Source organism: Octopus bimaculoides, chromosome 2 (genome assembly GCF_046866305.1).
Source record: "Octopus bimaculoides isolate indiv1 chromosome 2, ASM4686630v1, whole genome shotgun sequence".
Taxonomy (NCBI): domain Eukaryota; kingdom Metazoa; phylum Mollusca; class Cephalopoda; order Octopoda; family Octopodidae; genus Octopus; species Octopus bimaculoides.
The window spans coordinates 68,959,010-68,977,610 of record NC_142929.1 but is presented as its reverse complement, the minus strand read 5'-3'; the positions used below and the strand labels follow the sequence as shown (position 1 = coordinate 68,977,610).

At 35.4% G+C, this 18,601-nt stretch overlaps 1 protein-coding gene across 4 annotated transcripts in view; it reads left to right on the top strand.

The window, feature by feature from the left end:
• Positions 1-5,179, top strand: part of LOC106879516 (uncharacterized) — a 39,079-nt gene extending 33,900 nt beyond the window's left edge. The window contains exons 3-4 of one of the 4 annotated variants that reach the window (XR_016240629.1): positions 1,928-1,997; positions 5,144-5,179. Coding sequence is in view for 1 of the 4 variants with exons in the window: in XM_089346913.1 (XP_089203039.1) it covers positions 1,928-1,997; positions 4,636-4,751 (186 nt within the window). In the remaining 3 variants the exon portion in view is untranslated. Of the gene's footprint in view, positions 1-1,927; positions 1,998-4,635; positions 4,872-5,143 lie in introns of those variants that run through there. The other 3 variants (XR_016240627.1, XR_016240628.1, XM_089346913.1) reach the window with 3 other exon arrangements.
• The last annotated feature ends 13,422 nt before the right edge of the window (positions 5,180-18,601 follow it).

Genomic DNA, 18,601 nt, shown 5'->3' with positions numbered 1-18,601 from the left:
CATAAAACAACAGACAAAAAGAGATTAAAAAATAGCCAAAACCATTTTGTCTCTGTTCTCCTGCAAAAATCCCACCATAAACCCAGCCTCTGAGTAATATTTACCAATCCATTGATTTACCATTGTAAGAATCTTGTTTTATCAGTTGCCAAGCAACACAGCTGTTAATTACTTTGTTTTTATTTTCTTTTTTAACTGTTTGCTTAGTTACTGTCTCACATTTTCATGTGTGTGTCAGTGTAAGACAGCATATTGTCTGACAGTCTGCCTACAGTTACCAAACCTCTTTCATCTGTGTCATCTTTTTATTTATACAATTACAGATGCTTTATTTTATGGTTATTCTGTTTGCATAATTTTGAAACTAAAGTTTGTTTCATGAACCATGTGCTGTTGTTGCTTAACTCTTGATTAGGTTGACATAAGTTTAACACAAAAATAACTGGTACCTGGTCTTTGTAGCGTTAGGAACTGATCTCTCTGAGATATTGCAGTAGCCCATATATTCAGTAAACTTCTACTTTAGTTTTGAACCCACACACTGTGAACTTATAACTTATAACTTAGTACTTAACTACTTAACTATGTGGTTAAGTACTAGGTTCCTGATTTCTGTCATTGTTATTATTTGCTTGGTTCAGGAAAATCTTTTTGTTTTCTTAAAGCAAATATTGATTATTTCTTTATTCAATACAAGCAAGTTTTCTAAGTAACTACTTAAGAACAATAAAATAAGGATGTCTCTACCAAGTCTTTTGTGATTTTTGTTTAATTTTTTTATTTGTTGGTTTCTTTTGGTGTTTTATAGAAACACTGGACAATTGTAATAGCTGATTAATTGGTTGAAGAGTTTTACAATTAAGCATTAAAAAGGCATGAAATATTGTTTGTTTACAGGTCACTCAGGCCTGGCATTAAACCTAGATCAAATAATCAGTTCACTGTTGAGTGGTGGTTGACTATAATACATAATGCAACAATTTCATAAAATGTATGAATAAAACTACCCAATATTCAAACAATTATGGACCATGGTTTTGTGCAGCATGGCTGCAGCCAACTGGTTAGAACTAGTGAAACCATAAAGCCTCACCATCTCTCTCTCTCTCTCTTATGCATTTGCTCAACCTGCAAGAAATAGCAACTAAATTTCCAAAATGCATCCTAAATCATTGTCATTTAACTTCCCTGTTCCATTCTGTTGTGGGCAGGATAGTTTGACAGGATCTGATAGGCCCAAGGACTGCATCATGCTCCAGTATCTGCCCTGGCAGGGGTTTCTACAGCTTATAGTCTTCAAAAAAGGTTATATTAGGTTTTATAGACCTACATACACTGTTTGAATAAAAGACAGGGTGGTTATGGCTGGAATAACCTTTGACCATGAGCCCATGACTTGGAACTTAACAAATTCTAAGACATTTCCCCATTCACTTTTTTATATAGTCTTACCTTTTAAATGTTATTAGCATTTTTAATCACCTGCTACCTTTGCAGTTTATCTCAAGCATCAGATACTACTAAATATTGGTAACATATTTATTTCACATAACCAGAGAAAATGTTTTAAAAAGACTGTTAATGATCTGAAATTAATTTAGAATTGATAATAATTCATGTGTGAAAGGGGTCTCATTGTAACACTTAAACACACACTCTACAACATGTAACAGAAAGATACAAGTTTCAAACCAGTATTGTTTCTTTTCTTGTTTCTTACTTTACTTTGATAAAGGGTTCATCCAAAATATCAGTCTACTTTTTTTTCCTTTTTTTTTTTTGTCGTACCATTCACTGTATTTGTTATATTTTTCTTGTGTTTACTTTTTGTCCATCATTTTTTGAATTTTGTCTACCTGTTGTACCCTCTCACATTGCCCACATTTATGCTATTTCAACTCTCACTATTACTTTTATTTTTGTCTAGGAGCAGTATTCTTCTGAGGCTCTGCCAATGTCCACGTTATACTCAAAGAATATATTTAACAGCTTCAAAGGTGAGTGAAATAGTTCTTATTTGAAATCTTTCAAAATTACCATATTTCCTGGTATCTTTATCTTTTACTCGTTTCAATCATTGGACTGTGGGCATCCTGGGACACTGCCTTGAAAGCTTTTAATCAAACAAATCAACCCCCTACTTGCATTTTTTTTAAATCTGGTACTTATTCTATCAGTCTCTATGCCAAACTGCTTATTACAGGGATGTAAACACACACACATACACACACTTCATTTGTGGGTTAACAAAGTAGCCATTGATTTCATATGAAGAGATTTTCACAAATGTTCAAGTGTGCCACATTGGAATTTTGGTACTCGTTACCATTTTGGCTATTAGTATGTATGTATGTATGTATGTATGTATATATATATATATGTGTGTGTGTGTGTGTGTGTGTAAAGATACATTAATCATAAGTTCAATTCTTAAAACCATGGTAGGTTAGAGTCCATAAGCAAAGAGTTCCACAAAATCAATTCATAATGCTTAAGAATTGAACTTTTTGAAAGTACTCTTGTGTGAGGGGAGTAAAAAAAAGAACTTTTTAAAAATATTTTTAGTTGATTGATATTTTATTTTATCTTAGTTTATTTAGTCTTTTAGTAACATGACACGCTATAGAATTTTTATGAATTTTTAGTCATATTTACCTTTTGATAGGCCATAATTTGTTTTGTTGACCGGTGTAATATATATAATGTGTTTATGTATTATCATCATAATACCCCGTACTCACTAGCACTTCAATGACTCTACTTCCATGTGATAATAGCATTTTAAACTAATTAAACCTTTATCTGGAAGAAATGCTTTCAAATATGTTTGTTTATCTGCTTCTTTTAAGGAAGTATAAACTATTTTTGCTCCTCTCATTGATTGGCAGCCCAAAGACCAATGGTGCTAGCAAGTTTATTTAATCTGCTTTTATTATACATGTTGTTAGCATTGTTAATGTTGTTTGAATCAGGTTACCTACAATTTCCATAATGGAGTGTTCTAGAGCAAAATTGTTAGAATACTAGTTGAACAACAGGACAAATATATTGATTTTGAAGGTAACATTATCCAATCAGAGTTGATTGGTGTTAAATAATGTTTATTAGCTATGGGTTAGTTTGTTGTGCTTTATTCTCCCGTGTGTGGTGCAGTAGTGTTTGCTAATGATTTTAGTTGAGAAAAGCTCCTTGCTCTTTTGCTATAGCTTGTAGATATTCCTTTCGGGTTCATGTGTAAAAGAAAGAAAATAAGTATCTTTCAATGTTATTGATGCAGTTCTTTGTTTGTTTTACAGTGCAGTAGTAATGGGTTTCCTTTTAATTACTATAAACTGAATATCAATTGGCATAAGTGGAAGATAGCTCTCACATCTTAAACGATATATATATATATATATATTATATATGTATCATGTTTAAAATATATTCACTGTTGACAGGCAAGATACTGCAGTTTTTGTCTAAGATAAATCTCTTATAAGTGTACTGTGTTAAAAACACAATATATATCAGAAGGAGGAACAAAAAATTGCAGGTCCCTTCTTACTACTATGTTGGAATTTTTGGCTCTTTGTCAAAATGTATCATTGTTGTGTCTTTTCTGTAAGTATTTCCATGTTCATTGCACTGATGAATTTTCTGATCTAGTACTTTCTGTCAAGACTTTTAACTTATTATTTACATTTGACGGATATTTGTCCTCATCTTGTTTGTTGTTAACACAACGTTTCAGCTGATATACCCTCCAGCCTTCATCAGGTGTCTTGGAGAAATTTCAAACCTGGGTTCTCACTCCTAAGGTATTTTTCGATGTTATTATTATTCAGGTCACTGCCTGGAAAATATGAAAACTAAAAGAAGCAGCACATATGCTAGGACACAACAACCTCCTAAGCAGACTGAGTGCAGATATGAGTAGCATATGGGAACCGGTATTAAGGAAGGATAGGAAAATATTAGATTTATAAGCCCTAAAATTCACTCCATATTTGCCCATGGGCATATGGCATAGTGGTTAAGAGTGCAGGCTACTAACCCCAAGATTCCGAGTTCTATTCTAGGCAGTGACCTGAAGAATAAGAATAATAATAATAACATCGAAAATAACTTAGGAATGGGAACCCAGGTTCAAAATTTTCCTGAGACACCTGATGAAGGCTGGAGGGTATATCAGCTGAAACATTGTGTTTACAACAAACAAGATGAGGACAAATATCCATCAAATGTAAATAATGTACACAATTCCTCATCTCTTAAATATAGAACTGTAAGTCTTTTAATTGTTTAACTTTTAACAGATCATATCCAATCCAAATACTATACCAGTTTTATGTTCAAACTGGCCAGACCTGGCCTCTCACACCTACCCTACAATGTCATTCTGAAAATATACAATCACATCATCAAAATCTCAAAGCTATGAGATGAGACATGATTAATTCCAAAACAGCATGAATAAATAAGCATTAAATTTGACAGAATACTAAAGGGTTAAACATGTCACTCACTTCTCTTTCTAAGTACATTGTTTCTCTGTTGAGCTTCCTGTTAATCTTGAATCCTTTTATTCTTATAGCTTCTTTCCACAAGCTACTGCTCTCTGGAACTCATTATCACCATTTTGTTTTCCTTTAGTCTATGATATTCACTTCTGTTCAGCTTTCTGTCAATGGACATTTTTTGAATTGGTAGGTCCCTTCTTTTACTTTTTTGTAGTCTTTTATGTTACAGTTTCATCAAGCCTTGATTAGAACAAAAATGTTTTAAAATAATTAATGGTATAAGTGAAATGGTTCAAGTAGAAAACAAACCTGGATTATTGACTGGAATGTATTAGACTGATTTTTAATTAATGAATCTGGCAGTTATTTAAAGCCAGTCCTAACTAAGCTAGACCAGCTTTCTTTGATACACTGATTTATCAAGTTTACATTAGATATACCATTTAAAGCAAAATATATTATAACCTCATAAATATTCGTAGCTCAGAATTGCATTTTTTATGATACCACAATGCTGTAGAACAATTACATTATAGATTTGGATATATTTAAAAGCATTCTAGTAATGGTAATTATATTGTGCTCAACTTAATTATTGGATTCTGATTTTCCTTAACTTCTGCTATATTGTTTTTTCTCAGCTATAACAGAAACTTCATCCAATAGTGGTATGTGATTTTTGTTTTTATACCATAGATTGTTATATCATTCCTGGCATCTTAAACGAAAAGAGAAATATATATTTTGGCTTTCTTTCAACATTTTTATCTCTTTCTAATTTAACATTGATTAGGTGTACTGTTGTATCTCAGGAGGGTCATTATGCAAATAATAAACACATATGCTTTATTTTCACTTCTCTAATTTTGCTTGGTTAACTATTTAACCAATTAACTAAGCAATTGTTTGGTCAATCAATCAGTCAGCTCACTTTGTCAAAGTTCTTTTTGTCTCCATTTGTGTCTTCTTCAAAGAAATAATCTCTACTCCAGGTTTGCCTTAGGTCCGGAGAGCATATGTCATTGATGAGGTTGTGAATGATGACAAATGGACTTTGACAAACCCAGCTAATTGATTAATTGACCAAATGATTAATCAAGCAATCGGTTAGTTAATTGGTTAAACAGTTAATCAGTTGGCACTAATAATAAAAGAAGTGAAACAGGACCAGTGCATGTATTTATTGCTGGTATAATGACCTTCCCATGATACAACAAAATATGTTTCAACACACAAGTTCACGCCAAGTATCTTGCAAACCAAATACAAAAATGAAATATTATACACATGCAGAGCACATATAGACTACTGCATTCAGAGGACATATAAACTACTGTTGAAGAGTGTAATATTTAATTATATCACACCCTTGAACACAACTTATCTAGTTAGATGATAGGTACCAAATTTTTCTGGGCAAAGTTAAATACAATAGCATTAACATCCTATACATGAATAGATATGTTTTTCATTTCATTATACTTCAAAGTGACAATTCAGGCACCAGCCCTTTGGATGAAGTCTTGTAGTTCTTGAATAAATTATCTGAAGTTTATTTCTTTAATCACTTTGGTGCCAAATATAAACAAACATCAAGCTTCATGGAGACTCATTGTAAGAGACTTAGCACCTTCAGTTAATCTCATCATTAGATATATACTTTTATTCTTCTTCAAGTGGCTGCAACTAGGTTTCTTTTTACAATGTCACACCAGAAATCTCTGTCCCCATTAGATTTAATAGTTCTTCAATTTCATGCTGTGTGTCTATGCTAATAACATCAATGTAGTTGAGTGATCTTCGTCTTTTCTTTAAGTGCACAAGTTTACAAAATATAACATCTGATATTGCCTGTTGCTTAGCATGATAGCAGCAACCAGTAAAGCATACCCTGCCTTGGGCAGTAATAGTAGAGAGGTAGAATGTATCCATAAATCCCCTCTTGTGCCCACATCATGAGATGTTTTAAAACCTCATAACAAGCCTAATATAGATGCCTTCAAGTGATCTTGGAGCTCCATTTTTATATGCATCATACACACACACAAACACATTTTATAGGTACAGCCGTAGCTGTGTCATTAAGAAGCTTGCTTCCCAACCATGTGGTCTTAGGTTCAATCACACTGCATGAAACCTTGGGCAAGTGTTTCCTACTACAGTTCTGGGCCAATCAAAGCCTTGTGAGTGTGAGTGAATTTGGTTGGTAAACTGAAAGAATTTTATCATATGTCATGTGTGTGTGTGTACCCTTATTTAAACATCACATGATGGCTGTAAATGAGCATCATTATCATACAAGTAAGTCTTCTGAGAAAATCATGTCTATCTATGAGGGAAATATTACCTTGCTTGGAAAGAGATGAGTTTTGGTAATGAAACAGGTATCCAACCATAGAAAATCTGCTTTGACAAATTTCATCTGACTCATATAAGCATGGAAAAGTGTTCATTAAATTATGATGATGATGATCCTGTTTCTCATCCTAAACTACTTGATATATGAATAACTGCCTAGTATTACTATAAATTAGTTACGAAACAAGAACTAAACTCATTTGTTTTACTCGTCACATCAATATTTAGTTGCTATGCAGCACTTATATGTTCAAAATAAAACCTCATTAGAACTGTGAATTGCAGTATTTTTGTTATATTTTTGTCTCTAGCCATGGTATTGTCTATATCTTGTTGTTCCATAGTTTTCAGACAATGGTAACTTCTCATTCCTTCAATACGTTTTTTAGATTCCTTGCATTTCTAAATTCCATATTTATCAGCATACTTTCCACTCGGGTGGTTACCTATTGTTATTACTATTATTGTCGGTGTTGTTGTTATTAAATTCATTATTATTACTTTTATATTCTCACCAGACATGCATTTAATGCTCTTTTTTATGCTCAATAGTGTTTCATTGTCTTCATGACCACCATCACCACTACTATATCATAGTCACCACCCCATTACTCACACTACATCACCTTCACATCATCACCACCACTTGATAGGACTGAATATATCTACCACCTGGACGAGTTTTTGCTGCACATCTCTGCATACAAAACTTTGCTAACACCTCATATTCTTTCCTTTCTTAACTGTTAATAAAGATGTATTATATTTTGACCCTTTTATCCATTTACTTTTACCTGTATTATGAATAGAGTTTTTGGAATAATAACCACCCCCATCTGGCTTATAAGATTTAGTTTATGTTTAAATCCAGCCCTACAAAACCAAACAAGTTTGTTGCAATTGCAGTTAACTACAGGGAATTGAATGGTCAAAACTGACCAGAGTTCAGTGGATATAAGACCTAGAGCACAAGGAAACTATCGAAGTCTCTATTGATAAGAATCAGTTAAAGTTTGCAAATTTAAACAAGTTTTGTTCAAGGACCATCGTCAGAATAAAAAAGTGCCCTTACCAGCAATATTAGAGGACATGGCTGCCCCTCATACACAAATTTCTTTGAATTTGTGAACAGATATCAGAACGCTAAGTTAAAAGATATGTTTTACAGTCACTTGTTGCTAAGTTGAGTATTTCTTTTCTGTTAGTTTGTAAAACTGCTGATAAGGTTGTATTGTATTATATTATATTATATTATATTATATTATATTATATCATATTATATTATATATAAATGTGTGTGTCTGTCTGTCTGTGTCTATTAGCTTTCTCTCTCTCCATGCACATGTGTATGTGTTCAGTTAAAAGTACCTTTTCAAATAAACATTAAGATTTTTGTAGTATATTGTCAACTTAATGTGACAATCCCAATAAGGGAACACACTACTGCCGTTTAGCCCTAGGAAGCTGGACCGCTTCCTGTCAGCCTTGACACAATTACTGTGTCCTTAAGTTTGTGAAGATTTTTATCAACTGTAAAGTTGCATTTCACTAGACACAAAGGTGATTCGATTGTTGGCTTTTTTCTCTTTTTTTTTTTTTTTGTTTGCAGGAGGGTGGGGAAAGCTTCCTTTGTGTTCAGATTTGTTATAGCTTGCGTCTGCATGCTTGACCATAAAGTGAGTGTGATCTATTTCAAGTGTATAGATGAAAGTGGTTTAGTAGTTAAAGGTTCTGGGCTAAGTGAGCAACCTTTGTACTCTATGGATATGAGTGGATTTGTCTCAGCTCATGTGTAATCTTATACAATTTCTTCTTTTATTCTTTTACTTGTTTCAGTCATTTGACTGTGGCCATGCTAGAGCACCACCTTAAAGGGTTTTTTAGTCAAACAAATCAACCCCAAGACTTATTCTTTGTAAGCCTAATACTTATTTTATCAGTGTCTTTTGCTGAACTGCTATGCTACAGGGACATAAACACACCAACACTGGCTGTCAAGGGGTGAAGGTAGGACAAACACAGCTACTAAGACACACATGTATAAATCTATACATATATGTGGGCTTTTTACAGTTTTTGTCTACCAAAGTCACTCTCAAGGCTTTGGCCAACCCAAGGCTATAGTAGAAGACACTTACCTAAGGTGTCACGCAGTGGGACTGAACCAGGAACGATGCAGTTGGGAAGCAACCTTCTTAGCACACAGCCACACCTGCGCCTCACTTTGTCTCACTTTATAAGGTAAAAATCTCTTCATGTTAATTAACATAGGAATGTAAGCAAGAGAAATTATAGCAGTATGAGTGCAGACAAGGTCCTCACCTCTTGAGATTTAGCTTTGGCTCTTGTTAAATATTTAATGATGCATCACTTCATCCTTTCACTTAGTTGTGTTGTCATACACAATGGAGACTGGTTATGTAACTAAACTGACATTATACTAACTACAATAAATGTTACTGTGAACTGTTTTAGTGTCCAAGAAGCTATGCTTTCATGTTGTTTTGCTTAGCCCCAAATTGGCTTTGGGCAAGTAGGCTTATGAGGAAAAGCCTTCCAGCCATGATCATCCCATCTCTTAAGACTGTTTATCCCAAAGCTACATTATTCAATATGTCCTTATTTTTAAAGGTGGTAGAGTATGATGTGAGAGAGAGAGAAAGGAAAAGGAGAGAGAGTTAGGTGTTATTTCTAACATATCAAGCAACCATGTAGTGACTCTCTGAAAGTTTGGCTTGTGTTGAAAACCACTCTCGATAGTTTATGTCCATCAGCTCATTACATTGGTTCAAATTTGTGTTAAATTTAGATTTTCAATTCATCATCATCATCATCATCATCATTTTACATCTGCTTTCCATGCTAGCATGGGTTGGCTGGTTTGGCAGAAACTGATAGGCTGGAGAACTGACAGCATTTTACTCCAATATCTACTTTGAATGGTTTCTGCAGCTGGATGCCTTTCTTAACACCAACCACTTTACAGCATGTATTAGGTGCATTTTTGTTATAACACCAACACCAAGAGAGTTTCTCATGGCCTTTGGCAAAACCTAAAAGGTCCTCTCAACCCTGAGTTGTCTCTGGCAAAAATGTAAGATTGCTCTTACAAATTTGCTCTTAGCTCCATTGACAGCTCCCTTGTAATCACAGAAGCCACTACATACTAGGATCAAGTGGATCCTATCCATGTGATCCAATATACTTGTAGTGGCAGTTTCCAACAAGTTTTTGTCAACATGGTGCTGCTGGACAGCACCCCTGACAATACCTTAGATGCAGCTGTCCAATGGGATTCAAAAGAGTACAACTAGGAGATCAGATGATGTGGGGATCACATGACCACATGGTTTTCTCAGATCTTACCTGATACAAACTGCTGCCTCTTTTTCATACAGGACTTGTACATGATATCAATATCACACCTCACCACTCAACAAGGGTCTTCATTAACCTGCTGGAGTGATCACTGATGATACCCTAGACTTGCTACATGAACTTGGCTGTCCCTAATGACTGCTGAGAATGTTTCTTTTTCTTGGCCACAGATAGCATACCTATGCTAGAGGATCCAGCCACATTCAAGAAGCTGCCAAACTCCAATTTGTGTGGTTGACAGCTTAAGCCATGAGCATAGTGTGCTTTTTATTTTCTCTGTCACATTCAAATCTACCATGTTGATGTTGTTGAATAATCTGAAAGCAAAAAGAAGAAATTAAAATTTGGAGCATGCCATTTTACCATTTATGACTAATTAACTTTTTTCCTCTAGTCTTTACCTGTTGAACTATAGGATATATTGTATATGGGAGACAGAAATATGTCATTACTGCTTAACACACACACACACACACACACACACACACACACACACACACACACACACACACACACACACACACACACACACACACACACACACACACACACACACACACACACACACACACACACACACACACACACACACACACACACACACACACACACACACACACACACACACACACACACACACACACACACACACACACACACACACACACACACACACACACACACACACACACACACACACACACACACACACACACACACACACACACACACACACACACACACACACACACACACACACACACACACACACACACACACACACACACACACACACACACACACACACACACACACACACACACACACACACACACACACACACACACACACACACACACACACACACACACACACACACACACACACACACACACACACACACACACACACACACACACTTCATCATCATCATCATCATCATCATCATCATCATCATCATTGCTGTTTAACATCTGCTTTTCGTGCTGGCATGGGTTGGACCAGGCTCCAATCTGATCTGGCAAGGCTTCTTCGGCTGGATGCCCTTCCTAACACCAACCACTCCAAGAGTGTAGTGGCTACTTTTTATGTGCCACTGGCATGAGGGCCAGTCAAGCAGTACTGGCATCAACCACGCTCAAATGATGCTTTTTATGTGCCACACATACATACATATACACATACGTGCGCACAGTAGGGGTGGGGTTCAGAAGGGCATCCAGCCGTAAAAACTATGCCAAAACAGACACTGAAACCTGGTGCAGTCTTCCACCTAGCCAGCTCCTGTCAATCTGTCCAACCCATACCAGCATGGAAATCAGATGTTAAATGATGATGATGATAAGGATACATACATATACTGCAGTGAATTGATTTAATTGTACATAAATGTACAGAATAAATCACCATTGTAATCTACAACCTATGTTTCTTTTAAATAGCAATGCAATTTCATACATTTTAACAATTAGCTAAATGGCATTTGAAGAATTTTATGCACTGTTGTAGCAGTATATATTAGATACATATATTAGATAAATTCAAATGAAATAAGGACAAAGATAAACTAGTCAATGCATTAACTACTTCAAAATCCATGTAGAACCATTTTCATTTTGTCTTTTTTTCACTTGATTTTTTTTAAAGTTTTTTTTTTTGTTTTTGTTTTTAAATTATAATTTTGTTGTACTGCATAATGTAAATATATTATCACATGGGCATCACAATCATTACACTTGTGACTTGAGATAATTCAACAAAAATATATCTGAAAGTGGCTTCTTTTCACTTGTTTAAAAGCAGTCATAAGAGTACTTCAGACAAAGATAATCTTTTGAAGTTTTCCATGTCAATTTTTATTATCATTACTAGTATCAACAGTATACCCATGTCATCAAAAATGCTGACAGTTTTATTGATAGCAAATGGTGCATCAAAAACAATGAGAGAAACTATTTATAAATGTCAGCAAGCAGCTTAATACATGTACCTAAACAGAATTCAAGCGCTTGAACAATCAGATGCAGTTGTAATATTTTGATTTAAAATATTATCATCCATGTAATATATGAAACATCCATTTTTCCATGATCACATGGAGCTGCCATTCCCTCTTTCTAAGAAAGGTTATATTTCACCATGCTCAGACATGGTTACATGAAAGATTGGAAACAAAAAGCATCTCTTGCATGACAGTGACACTTGCTTACAACTGTTGCCGGACGTCAAGGGAAGGGGACAGTAAAACAAACACATGCACATATATGTGTATATGAATATACATATATACACTTGTATACATATGTATATATATATATGTGTGTGTATGTGTGATATATATATATATATATATATATACACCTGTATTTATATACACCTATATTTATATACATATATGTATGTATATTTATATGCGTATATATGTATATCTATGTGTGTGTATGTATATTTATATGCGTTTATCATCATCATCATCATTTAACGTCCATTGTCCATGCTGGCATGGGTTGGACAGTTTGACCAAGGCTGGCAAACTGGAAGGCTGCACCAGACTCCAATCTGATTTGCCATAGTTTCCACAGATGAATGCCCTTCCTAATGCCAACCATTCCAAGAGTGTAATGGGTGTTTTTATGTGCCACCAGCACAGGTGCTATTTGTGTACACCAGTATCTACCATGACTGCGATTTTACTTGGCTTGATGAATCTTCTTCTCAAACACAACAAAATGCCAAAGGTTTTGGCCATTTGTCATTGTCTTCATGAGGTCCAACACTCAAAAGAAGCATTTCAGGTGCCACCAGCATCAGCCACTTTGCCTCTGTGAGGCCCAACACTCGAAAGGTGCTTTTTACATGCTACCAGCATGGGTGCCAGTTACATGACACCAGCATTGGCTACGACTACGATTTCACTTGGCTTGACGGGCCTCTTCAAGCACAGAATATCGCCAAAGGTCTCAGTCACTAGTCATTGACTCTATGAGGCTCAAAGTTCAAAGATCATGCTTCACCACCTTGTCCCATGCCTTCCTGAGTCTATCTCTACCACAGGTTTCCTCCAGAGTTACAGATCAGCACTTCTTTACACAAGTGTCCTCGTCCATATGCATTACATGACCATACCAGTGCAGTTATCTCTCTTGCACACCATATCTGATGCTTCTTATACCCAACTTTTCTCTCAAGATGCTTACACTCTGTTGAACATGCACACTGATGTTGCACAAACAGCAAAGCATACTGGTATCATTTCTTTCAAGCCTCCACATGTCCTCAGCTGTCACAGCCCATGTTTCACTGCCATGTAGCATAGTTGTTCACACACAAGCATCATACAATCTGCCTTTCACTCTGAGGCCCTTTGTTGCCAGCGAAGGTACAAGTTCTCTGAATTTTGCCCAGCCTATTCTTATTCTCACACCTACGCTCTCAGAGCATCCATCTCCACTACTAAATTGGTCACCTAGACACTGGAAGCTATCTACTACCTCTAGCTTACTGCTCTGGCAGTTAATGGAGTATATTTTATGTACATTCTCAGTGTTTATTGCCCCTGTACATTTTCCACACACAAAAGCTATTTTCCCTGTTAACCTTCCTCTGATGTTATATCACCTCTTATGTGTCCATAGCTTACACTGGGTACATCTTATGGAGTTTCTATCTACACATGTTCTGCAGATCAAGCAGGGCTATCTACCTGAAGAGATTTATAATTTGTCTGCCTTCCTATTTACTATGACTTTGGTCTTTGCTAGGTTAACTCTAAGGCCCTTTGATTCTAGACCTTGCTTCCACACCTGAAACTTCTTCCGTAGTTCTGGTAGTGATTCAGCTATAAGAACAAGGTCATCAACATAGAGAAGCTCCCAGGGGCAGCCTGTCATAAATTCCTCTGTTATTGCCTGCTATATTTATATGCATATGTATGTATATTAATACACGTGTATGTATATTTATACATGTATATATGTATGTATAATTTATACATGTATATATGTATGTATAATTTATACATGTATATATGTATGTATAATTTATTCATGTATATATGTATGTATAATTTATACGTGTATATATGTATGTATAATTTATACATGTATATATGTATGTATAATTTATACATATATATATGTATATATAATTTATACATGTATATATGTATAATTTATATTATACATACATATATATGTATATGTGTATATATATTTAAATATGTATGTGTGTATATATATATATATATATATATATATATAATTCATAAATGTCATGTGAACAGTAATATTTTTGAAAACAAGAGAGTTTGATATTTAATATCATATATATATATATATATATATATATATATATATATATATAAACAATATATGAGTATATGCATATATATGTACATGTATGTATATACGTTCATCCATATATATATATATATATATATTTATATATATATATAATATGTATCTGTGAGAAATTGATAATATAAATATAATTTGATAATAAATATAATTTATGATAAAAAAAATTACAGTTTTATTTTTATTAATATAGTAGCGACTTCAGAACAAAGCTTCTCACTCCAGCTCACCTGCATGTAATGCTACTGTCTCTCACTCCTACTCTGTTTAGAGTTTCCCTCATTCAGCTTGACTAGCTTCAAGCACACTGTGTTTTATTTTATGTAATCTATTATATGCTGAATGGTTAGCATGCCAAGAAAAATGCTTATCAGCATTTCATTTATTATTATGTTCTGAATTTAAATTCTGCTGAGGTCAGCTTTCATCCTTTTCAGGGTTGATAAAATAAGTACCAGTTGAGCATTTGGGTTGATGTAATTAACTTACCCACTCTCCTGAAATTGCTGGACTTGTGCCAGAATTTGAAACTGTTATTATCAATAATATTAATACACCAACTTGTTCTTTTTGTATGTACGTACCTGTGGTGTGTGTCATGCTTACTTCAAACAAAGAAGTGAGTGGCAAAGTGAGAGAGAGGAAGTAAGAGATAGAGTGAAAGAGACAGTGAGCGGTAACAACGTTCATTTTGTGTTTTAAAATGTTTATTACATCGCAAGGAAAATAGATACATAGATGGAAAGAAAAGTTGATACATAGATAAATGGAACAGTCTGCTCGTAAAATTAACACACAAGTGACTGAGCACTCCACAGACATGCACACCATAACGTAGTTCTCAAGGAGATTCAGCCTCACACTGAATGTGACAAGGCCAGCCCCTTTGAATTACAGCTACAACTCATTTTTGTCAGCTGAGTGGACTGCAGCAAGGTGAAGAAGAGTACCTTGCTCAAGAACACAGCGCACTGCAGGGAATCGTACTCATGACTTTACGATCATTTGCCGAATACCCCTAACCACTGAGCAACACACCTTCACTCTCTTAACTGGAGAGAAAGGAGTGAAGCGATAGAGACAAAGAAAGGAAAGCCTTAGTCATGTACAATGACAATTAGACTGAAATACGATCGATCTTTTCTAGCTTCTTTACTTTTAACAATGAAGAAGAGGGAAAGACATTTAGTAATAAATAGAGGGAAAGACATTTAGTAATAAATAGAGGGAAAGTTTTTCAGGTGTTTGTTTTTATTCTGGGAGTTCTATAACAATTGACTGTTAGTTCTCTCTTTTTTCCCCACCTCAGTACTTATTCACCTTCTTTGATAGTTCTTCATGTCTTTAAGTGGGGGGGGGACGTTTAACGTTTTCTCTACAAACTACAAACAAGCCCTACTCCCTTCTTTTTTCATACACAAACGAATGCAAATTTCGAGCGGAGTATAGCTGTGAAAAGAATCAAAGAATCCAGAAAATTAGGTAATACCCCCTACAAAACAGGTGGGGGAGAAAAGTTGCCAACAGGTGGCTACACAAAATTCAACTCTATACTTTAAAGAGTGTCTTCTACTATAGCCTCTGGTCAGCTGAAGCCTCATGAGCGAATTTGGTAGACAGAAACTGAAAGAAGCCCATCATATGTATATATTTCATCGTCATCATTTAACGTCCGTTGTCCATGCTGGCATGGGTTGGACAGTTTCACTGGGCTGGCATACTGGAAGGCTGCACCAGGATCCAGTTTGACTTGGCATGGTTTTCTATGGTTGGATGCCTTTCCTAACACCAACCACTCCGAGAGTGTAATGAGTGCTTTTACGTGCCACCAGCACGGGTCCCATTTGCATGACACTGGTATCTACCACAACTGCAATTTTGCTTGGCTTGATGGATCTTCTTCTCAAGCACAACATAATGCCAAAGGTCTTGGTCATTGCCTCCATGAGGCCCAACACTTGAAAGGAACTCAGCCACTTTGCCTCCATGAAGTCCAATGCTTGAAAGGAAGTCAGCCGTCTCACCTCCGTGAGGCTCGCTCGAAAGGAACTCAACCACCTTACCTCCGTGCGGCCCAACACTCGAAAGGAACTCAGCCACTTTGCCTCCATGAGGCCTAATGCTTGAAAGGAACTCAGCCACTTTGCCTCTGTCAGGCCCAACATTCAAACGTTGATTTTTTTTTTACGTGCCACCAACATGAGTGCATTTGGCTTGATGGGTCCTCTTAAGCAGAGTACATTGCCAAAGGTCTTAGTCACTAGTCACTACTATCTGTTTTCAAGATAGTAGGGTGTGATTTGAGATAGATTTTGGCTACTAATTTCAGCCTGACAAACTTCCTCCTGAAAGCACTATTGTAGGCTTTGTAAGTGTTTGTTAGTGTAAAATGTTTTCATGCTCATCAGACATGTTATCATCATCATCATTTAACATGTCATCCACACCATAAATTTATTTCTATAAATTTATTCAATGAGGCAAGTATCCTATACCTGACTAATGATTATTCAAAATTGATATGATGAATAGTATTTGTTTTCCCTTCAGTTGTCTGCTGTAAATATAATTTCTATGTATCTTATCACAAGAAATCACTAGTTTCAAATTACTAATTGCTAAATGATGTGTGTGTGTGTGTGTTTATATTTTATATGTTATGTGGTAACGATGTACAACAAGCTTCTTTTTTCCATCTATCAAATTCACTAACAAAGCTTTAGTTAATCTGAGACTGTAGTAGAAACAGATATGCTCAAGCCACACCTTGAAATTGAACTTGAAACTATATGGCTGCAAAGCAAACTTCTTAACCACACTGCCATGTCTGAGCCTAATAAATGTAAATAGAAACACCATTTCTTTAAAAAGGAAAACAAAACAGAAAAAAAAGGAAGAAATATTTGTTTTCTCTCCAATCACTTACAGTTTTTATTCTATTGTTTTGATTGATTAACAAAAGCCATCCATTGACAGTGGCCCAAAACAATTTCTATTAATTTTATTGCTTTACAATATCTGCATCGAGATCAGTTGATACAATTAAAGAACTGCTTAAAAGATTGAAAGTGAATAGAATAATTTGCTTGTTTTTCTTTTATAGATTTTGTTACTTTTGGTTTATTTTTCTTATTTTGCTTTCCGAGTGTTAGCTTAAGCTTCCACTTAAAAGCCAATTTAATTATCTTTAAATATGAGTGAAGTAAATCTGCACTTATTAAGATTCAGCCAGCTATATGATATATTCAGACATGATGTGGGTGTGGGTTGGGGGCGGGGTGTCTTTTCTAATGAGAACAACAACAGACATGGAAGCAGCGCATTTTGAACTGTATAAGTATTTCAGTGCCATATTACATTTCATTATGCCCTTGTATACTGAATCGTATTGTATTACATCACTATTAAATGCATATGTATTCAAATTTGAGATTTATCTTCTTCATATTACATGAAGATTAAGCTACAAATATTGACAGTCTAAATATGCTCCTAGGTACCAGTATGGCTGTGTGGTTAAGATGCTCACTTTCCCTTCACGTGTTTCAGTTTCAGTCTCACTGCACAGCACTTGGGCAAATGTTTACTACTATAACCCCTGGCCAACCAAAGCCTTGTAGGAAGATTTGGTAGGTGGAAACTGAAATAAGCTTGTTCTGTGTGTGTGTGTGTTTGTATCTGACACCTACGCCCCACTGCTTGACAACCGTTACTAGTGTGGTTGCATCCCCATGATTTAGCCCTTTGGTGAAAGAGACTGATATAATGAGCACCAGACTTGGGAAAAAAAATACTAGGTGTGTCAATGTGCCTGACTAAAGGCTTTCAAAGCAGTACCCTGACATGGTTACAGTCCAATGACTGAAACAAGAAAAGGATAATAAAAAAGGTGCTCGTAGATGCTGATGTGGCTGTGCGGTTAAAAAGTTTGATTTCCAACCACATGATTTGGGGTTGAGTCCCACTGCACAGCACAGCAACGTGGACAAGTGTTTCCTACTATACCAC